General features: G+C 32.5%; 1 protein-coding gene and 1 pseudogene across 1 annotated transcript; both read right to left on the reverse strand.

Moving 5' to 3' along the window:
* Positions 1 to 3,465: 3,465 nt before the first annotated feature.
* Positions 3,466 to 3,965, reverse strand: LOC149499035 (uncharacterized). Its single transcript, XM_089718619.1, is given in 1 exon segment — positions 3,466 to 3,965. A coding segment is annotated over 1 exon segment (360 nt). The 5' UTR covers positions 3,889 to 3,965; the 3' UTR covers positions 3,466 to 3,528.
* A 172-nt stretch (positions 3,966 to 4,137) lies between these two features.
* Positions 4,138 to 6,029, reverse strand: LOC149499036 (formiminotransferase cyclodeaminase-like protein; annotated as a pseudogene).
* Between the last annotated feature and the right edge of the window lie 2,870 nt (positions 6,030 to 8,899).

The following is an 8,899-nucleotide window of genomic DNA, read 5'->3' on the forward strand; positions in this document are numbered from 1 at the left end:
TTTATATGAGATTAAATTTTCAAAATTTTATCTTATACAAATTCGTTTGTGTAAAAAACTATATTTTTATATTTTAATTTAAGTAATAACATCGTAAAAAGGAGAAAGAAATACAAAAATTAAAAAAACAGAGCCAACACGACTAAGCAAAATTAGCTCCACAATGAATGAAATTCAGCAGAATTAAGTTAGCTCTTGAGATACAGTAAACGTGGAATACGGAAATTTCTATAATCCTTTATTATTTATTATTAACTTAAGCATCGGAGTGTTAATAAGTACCTCATTCAATACAACGTTTCAAGACTGAAATTCTTTTACCAACCGTTGTTTCAAACCTTTTGTACACGTAAATACCCACAAATTTGCACTTCACTAGATATCAATAAATAAGCATTTTCTTTTACATTTATTAATAGATTCAAATTAATTTTTTACTTAAAAATTTCATATTTTATAGATTTAAATGGATTGGATATCAAAGAAAAAAAAAACGCTTAGGAAATTTGAGTCTTAAAAATGAAGCTTCAGTTTTTATTTGGAACGAGACAATGGAAATTTGAGTTGATGGGACAAAAGTGAAATTCAAGTAAGGGATTAATTTAGATTTTCTCATATCTTTATTTAATTTTTTAATAAAAAAAGATAAGTTGTTATAGTTATTGATTGCAATTAAACAAAATTTCTAAATATAAACCTGAATAAAAGAAAAATAATAGTAAATCAAAGAATTCTAACTATGAATCCGTTATTTTTTTATCAGCAATCAAATCAATTTTATTAGATAATAATAAAAAAAGGAAAAAACTTACCAAATTCGAGCGAAACTAAACCTAAGCCAACAAGTTTTTTTTTTCTAATACACCTAAAAAACCTAATGCTCATAATTGATAAGAAAAATTTATACATAGAGAAAACTAGAGAACCTCTCTTTAGGTAAGAGATGAAAACTAGAATAGAGCAAAATGAAAATAAAAAATCAACAAAAGTCCAAACATCATGTCAATTAAAACCATGCCAAAAATGAGAAAATTCAGTTCCAATACCTTTCTTCGCCAATATATATGCAAAATGATCTCCACTTCTTTCAATTTGAACAAATTGTCTTACATCAATTTGTGAAATAATTTGTTCAAACTTATTAAATTTTTTCTACCACTTCTATGACCTCTTATTTTATAAATTATCCAACATAATGCATTTCTAGAATCAGATTCCACAATCGATGGAAATGTTTTAAAATCTGAATTGCAAAACATCTCAACTGCTGTGAAAATAACAAAGAGTTCAATCTCATTAGAGTCTAGTATCCCAACTGATTGACAGAAAATACAAACAACATGACCAATACTGTGACATCCAGACCCAACAAAGCGATCGTAGGATGGTAGGCTAGCTAGGGTAGTCGAATGCGGGACACATGAATGAATCGAATCATATATCGAAAAGGGGAAAACTAATCATTAGAGGCGCATTTTGGTGGAATGGCTGGAGAGTTAGAAGAACTCCAGGGTCAAGCATTCTCGCTTAATGGAAATCCTAGGATGGGTGACCTCCTAGGAAGTTTCTCATTTCATCTGCGGGACAAAACCGTGAGGGCGGGTGTATGTGTTGGCCGGATTAGGCCGGGGCACAACCCCGTGGCCAAAGTGAACAATTTCTCTGGTGATTAGAGTCGGGCGTGACAGTTGGTATTAGAGCCGGACCCCCTCCAATAGATGTATGGTTCGAGGACGAACCACGCGGAAGCTGGTGGGCCTGTGACATCCCGACCCGGCAAAGCGATCCTAGGATGGCAGGCTAGCTAGGGTAGTCGAATGCGGGACACAGGAATGAATCGAATCATATATCAAAAAGGAGGAAATTAATCATTAGAGGTGCTTTTTGGTGGAATGGCTGGAGAGTTGAAAGAACTCCAGGGTTAAGCGTGCTCGCTTAACGGAAATCCTATGATGGATGACCTCCTGGGAAGTTTCCCATTTCACCTGCGGGACAAAACCGTGAGAGCGGGTGTAGGTGTTGGCCGGGGCACAACCCCGTGGCCAAAGCGGACAATTCCTCTAGTGATTAGAGTCGGGCGTGACAAATACTGTTCTTTAAAACATCGCCCATAGCTTTATTTGAAAAATTTAAGATCATTACTAAATGTTTACTTTTATTATTTTTATTTTTATTAAATGCTATTTTTATTACCTCAAATATTATCTTTTTTATGAGATGTAGAATCTTATATATATATATTTTTTTGAGTATTGGAAGAGAGGGATTTGAACTGGATCTATTGCCAGGCCGTATATACACTTACAATTAGACTATGTCTTAGTGTGCAGAATCTTATAATGTTAGGATAATGGTCTACAATTCGATTTTATCAACTTATCTCCAATTTTAGGTTAAAAGAAAGCTATTTTAACAGCTATAGAGTAAAATGAGATGTGATGAAACTTTAGATCAGCAGAGTTGATTTTAATTAAAGAATGACCCATTGCATAAATTCATCTTGTACTTGTCGCTGTGCTTTATGTCAAAATTTTGTGGCACCCTAAATTTTTATTTTGATCTATTGAACACTTCAATTTATAAAATTGTATCAATTAAGTACTTCAATTTACAAAAATTATTCTATTGAATACTCAAAATTTTAAAATTAGATCAATTAAACACTTATTAGATAGTTGAAAAATATGAAAATTATTATCTCAAAAGTGAATATCTCGTACATAAATACCAAAAACACTAATATATATATATATATATATATATATATATATATATATATATATATATATATATTAGTGTTTTTGATCTTTAGTTAGCATATATATATTATTATGAGTATAGAGAGAGATACAATATTTGTAAAATTTATAACTTCACGAGCATAATAGGTAATTCGTATGATTTAGGGTGTCACAAGATTTTTTTCTATAAAGTACAAGAGTATATATTTATGCATTCGGCTATTAAAGAATAAATCTCATCTCATATAATATTGAAACTCAATTCGAATAAAAATATTAAATATTTATATTGAATCTTTGTTTCATAACTATTTTCAAAAATAGATTAGAATTCTTATAATCTCGTGCACACTCCTCTAATAGTGATGAATCAAATGTAAGATTACACCTTACCAAGCCTAGTATAATTAATTCGTCACTATATTATCTCGCTAAGCTATATTTATTTAATTGAGCTTAATTAATATCCATATCCCTAGGGAGGGAAGTTTCATTATATGAAGAAAAACAATGTTGTCATCAGATTAGGTTAGAGATAAACATAAAAGTCAAAAAAAAAAAAAAAAAAAAGAGATCTTGTAGAAAATGTATGAAATTAATGCGCAAACTCACCCCTACGCTAAGTCAAATGGCTCAATAAGGACCTTTACCAACTTCTCTTCTCTTCCCTATATCTCACCAATCCCATCTCTTCTTTCGCATTGCATATTTCGCAATGCCCAACAAGAAAAGCCTCAAAACAATGCTCATAGAAGCCAAAGCTAATGCAAGTTGCAAATCTTCGTATCTACACGAACCAACTCCAAACCCATTTGCCAATTCCAAAACCAAAATCTCTTCTGCTGCCTCCAAAACTGAAATACATGAAAACAAGTGTCCAAAAGCTCTTATAATGATAAAAAGCATTGCTATGGTGAAGAACTCTCAAGACCCATATAAAGATTTTAGGCACTCCATGTTGCAAATGATCTTTGAAAAAGAAATCTACGCCAAAGATGATCTTCAACATCTTCTATATTGCTTCTTGGAGCTCAATTCACCTTGTCAACATCCTGTCATCATTAAAGCTTTTACTGATATCTGCAATATTGATGTCATCTCCCCCAACCACCTCCTCAATTCTTAGGTACTTATTGTGTGGAATCATATGTTGATAGCATGTGATTCGAGGTGGAGCTGCTTTGGAACTTGAAAACAGAGAGCTGGAGCTTGTTCTCCAACTAACTAAAATTATAAATTTTAATATTTCTTAATCTAATAATGATATTTCATGTCAATATTGTATATCAATAGTTGTTTCAATGCTAAAAAATTATTTTATATTAAATTAACTTTTCATTTTATAAAAAATAAAGAAAAATAATTATTCATGAGCTTTTGGTTGGAGTCCATTGTGCTTCAGCTAGCAAGAGGTGTGCATAAGATATTTATATCTCCAGTATTAGTACTGGCAATAGTAAATGTATCTAGGCTTTGCTTCAACTCTTACAAATGGTTGAGAACTTTACCTCCCTTGTAGCCTGTACAGAACTAATCTACAGCTTCAGGCTATCTGCGGACTATTTGTCTAACAATGAAGGATGAAGAATAATTATAGGAAAGATATTTCAATAGATAATCATGATATAAGCATCAATAAACATATATGATTTTCAGATATAGTACCTCAATATTAGAACGGCAGAACAAGTCTTTGTTTGATCAATCAATAGTTAACAGGCATCTGGTTTCACCTTGGAATGCTATGACAAGAAATAGACTTACAAAGGGCTAATGTTCAAACAATCTTTCTGATATGATGACAAAACTTGCTGCCTCTAAGATGGTGAACAACCCCAGATTTCATGTTTGTGGACAAGTACTCAAATCATATTTGATTGAACGATAATTCCAAGGATATAGATTTACAATACTTCAACTTGGTAGTTACAATAGGGAACCGGACTTCAAGTAACTTTCAATTGTTTTTCTTGTGAGAAATCAGTAAACCCTTCCCTACAGCTATACCCTCTTCCACTGCAAGCCACTCAACTTCTTGAACTTTTTCTTCCCCCACCTTACTTGGTTCCAATAAGTTACAAGCTACCTCAATTATATCAGCACCATGTGCGAGAGCCATGGTTTAGACCGAAGTCCACCACCTCTCCCATTAACTCGTTTTGCAATTCTGCGAACAGCAACAATGTCAGTAGAGAAGACAGGTACATTGTTGGTTCGCAACCCAATGGGGTTGCTCCAATTATGACAATGCCTTTTCCTCGAGTCAATTGAGCTGTTTTTTCATCTGGCTGCACCAACAAGTACTCTGATTTTGGCCCTCCTATTCATTGGTTCCAAATTAGGCTTGAATTTAAATCACCCACTTCTCTTCTGATTGAAGTGAGTGTCCTCCCTTGATATAATTGGAAGCTCCATACAAGAAGGTAGGGACTGCAATCTACATTTAAATCATTAGCAATGCAGAAATAAAGTTCATTCTTATACAACGAGTTCCGGTAAGGAAGTCAAAAACCCATTAATTTTAGACAATACTGCCCACAAAATTGATAGCATGTAATGAAAACTACTTTAATCACCATATCACATGAAAATTTCATCCATACATCTCTTTCTTTCTGACTAAAGGATACAATTTAGAGCACAACAATGACCTGCTCCCAATGCAAAATTCAATTCATTTTGCGTGAAATGTTCAAAGGATGTTCAAATGCCTAATAAAACAATATCCAAAATAAAGATACAGTAGTAGAATAACAAAGATAATGAATTTATAAATAACGAGGCCAAACAAATGAACCTTAACATTAATTCCATTTGCAAGGATTTATTGCTGAATTCAAATGAAAATTTTACATGCTTTCTTCTCTCTTGTCTAATACAAAAATAATTTCGGTGAAATAGCTCAAAACTTCAGGAATAGAGCCAACATCTATTGCCAACGTCTTCTCATGGTCCAAAGATGCTTGTGCAAAGGGATGAAAACAAATATGGTCGATGACACCAAGTGGGGATGAATTCCACAAAGTAACTGGATGTCAATAGCTACAAAAGCAGCTTTAACCATGGAAAGCATAGCACTCGTCAAAGGACATGAATCTAGAGATGGCTTTAGATCCAAACTTGATTGAGACAAGTATATCCAATTCCATTAAAGGTTGCATCCTCAAACTTCTTAACAATTGGCGCTTGAGGGAATAGCTTTGCAGCTCTTTCAATTGATTGTAATGCAGTCTTGATTTCGCTTTCAGATATGTACAACTACCAGGAAGCAAGAGCCCACTTCAACATGTTGCTAGTCCTTGCTCTCTTTTGAAGTTGCAAAAGAAGATTAGATAAGATGATAAAAATTACACCAATAAGAAATTGCGATTACAATTTCGGAGGACCACAGTTGACCATATTGTAGGAGTGAAATGTTCAAGCTGCATGTAACAGAGTTGCTATGTAATTGCAAACGCTGAGTAAAAAAAGCGTGTACAATCTTAAATGTAGCAGAAGTGAAATTAAGAACAAAACAACCGACAGGAAACTTAAAGAAAATTGAACTGGATGCAAAGCCTAACGTTAAGTAGTTTCTAGAGCTACAAACAACTACTGTTTCGCAAATGAACATCAATCGCAGAGCCACATTTTGGATTATTAATTCCCATTTCATCCTCAACTCAATCAGCCAAATAGTTTATAATTAGCATTAGCTTGTGAAAATTTGGCAACCCTGTTCAAAATAATGCAAGATACAACGGTCTCTTTCCATTTCACTAATGGTCCCAGAAACCAGGAGTGGCGTTTGTATTTATGGTCTTCATTATGCACGAAAACTCAGCAATTACGAAACCAACTTAAACTGATATTGGTTTGGTATCAAACGAACATCAACCAATATAAACCACAATAAGACCGACAGTAAAAAGCACTTCCTTCTTAAACAAAAACACCACAATTTTGCCATCATTTCTTGCATGGCAAAAGGAGCTAAACTAAAAAACCAACCATTCAAGGTTCCAACAGTAGAGATAGCTAAAAAATTTGCTGCATAATGAATGCATACTAATTCCTAAATGCTAGAAATACCCAAAAAAAAAAAAAAAAAAACCCTCAAAATTCAACCTATGTGGGTTTGGGATAACCATCATATTCCAATTTTACACCTAAACTCGCTCTTATAACACGAAACTTAAATCTCAAACTATCCATAATTTCCTGCACACTTTGATATTCGCGATTCAACATTGGGTACTTCTCAATCAACTTATCCATTTGCTTAATGGACTTTTGAAATCGAGCCGAGAATCCTGTCGGGTCGATTTGAATGGCCGAGTTCTAGACGTCTATGTATCAAGCCAAGCAAGAAAATGATAAACTATAAGCTGTGAATAGTAGCATTACTTAGCTTAATTTTGTAATATTCAATGTATTTTATTTATCTTAGTCAAACATATTGTAAAGCAAATCGATGTACGTATATGCATTATTCAATTAATGAAAGCAAGTAAGAATCATTTTTCCAAATACGCTTTCTCTTTCTTACTTTTCCTCTAAAACCGTGTTTTGGTTTTCCTTAGTTTCTTGCGTTTTTTTTCTCAGCTCTTCGTTTCGTTTTTCTTTCACAGTTCTTCGAAGATTTCTTAACTTTTCTTCGGAGAAATTCTAGCTCCAATAGTTTCTTCTTGTTGTTACCGATTTCTTTGATTTTTTCTCTACAAGTCGAATTTGCCGTGGTTATTTCACTAGTTTTTCTGAGTTCTTTGTCTCAGACGCTGTGCTTGTTTTGGTTATCGATTTTCATTGTTTGGTTGATCGATCGCTGGCTCTTATTCGATTTTCTCTATTGATCGACGTTTCTCTATTGTTTAGTCTTCTTTGCTTATTGATTCACAATTTTTTTTTTTTTTTGAGGTTTTTCATCTCTTGTTTTTCGTTTTCCCCAAATTTATAGGGTTTTTCAATTCACAAATGGGAACTCCTACCCCTACTCGATCCAATCCAGTTGAGGATGCTTTTCCAACCCATTTTTTACATCCTTCTGAGAATCATAGTTCTATTGTTGTGACTTCAGAATTGACTGCGACTAATTTCTCTTCTTGGAGACGTTCCTTTTAGTTAAATGTTTCTATAAGCAACAAATAGGGATTACTATTACTATTATTTCACCGGAAAAATTACTGTTATTATTTTATATTTTATTTAATATTTTTAGAACATGCATGTATAATTTCTGTGAGTAAAAAATAAATAATGAATTTATTTGGAGAATTTAAATAATTAGTTAACATTGAATTATGGTGTTTTATTAATTAAGAAAATTTTAATAAATTATTTTTATAGAGAAAATTTAAAAATTTTATAAAGAAATAATATTTTGAGGGAATTTAATTGGAAAATATTTTTAGACATCGGATGAACATATCATTGACTTAATCATAACCCTCCAATTATAACTCATTAAGGAAGTATTTGTAAATGACTAAATTAACCTTAATAACTTTTAAAAGTCGACACTTATCCACCTATCAATCATTTTTATTCTTCTTCTCTTCTTCTCTCTTTTAGGCGTCATCTTCTTCCTCTCTTTCTCTTTGTTTTTCTTCAATTCCTACTTACTAAACTCACTAATTACACTCCATTAAACTTTAAGCTAATGATTTATCTTGGAGATTAGAGCTTGGAAGTTAATATTTGGTAATTATTTTCAAAGGAATTTGTAGATTTTTCTATTTAGTCAAGTAAGTGTTTTAATGGTTTTTTTTTTAATTTTTGGATTTTGATTTGTTTTTAAGCATCTCCATGCTCATCCATGCTCCAATTCTTCTTTTATTTGTCTTTTTTGTTATTGATTCTTGATTTCCATTTATGTAGAGGTTCGGGAACCCTCTATCAAAGTGAAAGGCAAAGTCAAAACTTAGAGAGCTTTAATCTAAACTTATTAAAGCTTGTTTTTAAGGATAGTGTTCATAAATGCAATTTCCCTCTTTCACTTTTTAATTTTGAGAATTTATGTTATTATGTGAAAATTGGAGATTTTGTATGAATTGCTTGAATTCTGGAACTTTGGTTGAATAAATGTGTTCTTGGGTGATTTCTAAATATGATTACATTCTTGTTTGAAGGAGGAAACTTCCCTCCCTTTGTGTTCTTTGAGAGGCTGAACCTACGAAGGA

This window comes from Jatropha curcas, chromosome 1, assembly GCF_041381405.1.
Source record: "Jatropha curcas cultivar XTBG-Jc1 chromosome 1, XTBG_Jcur_1.0, whole genome shotgun sequence".
NCBI classification, from domain to species: Eukaryota; Viridiplantae; Streptophyta; class Magnoliopsida; order Malpighiales; family Euphorbiaceae; genus Jatropha; species Jatropha curcas.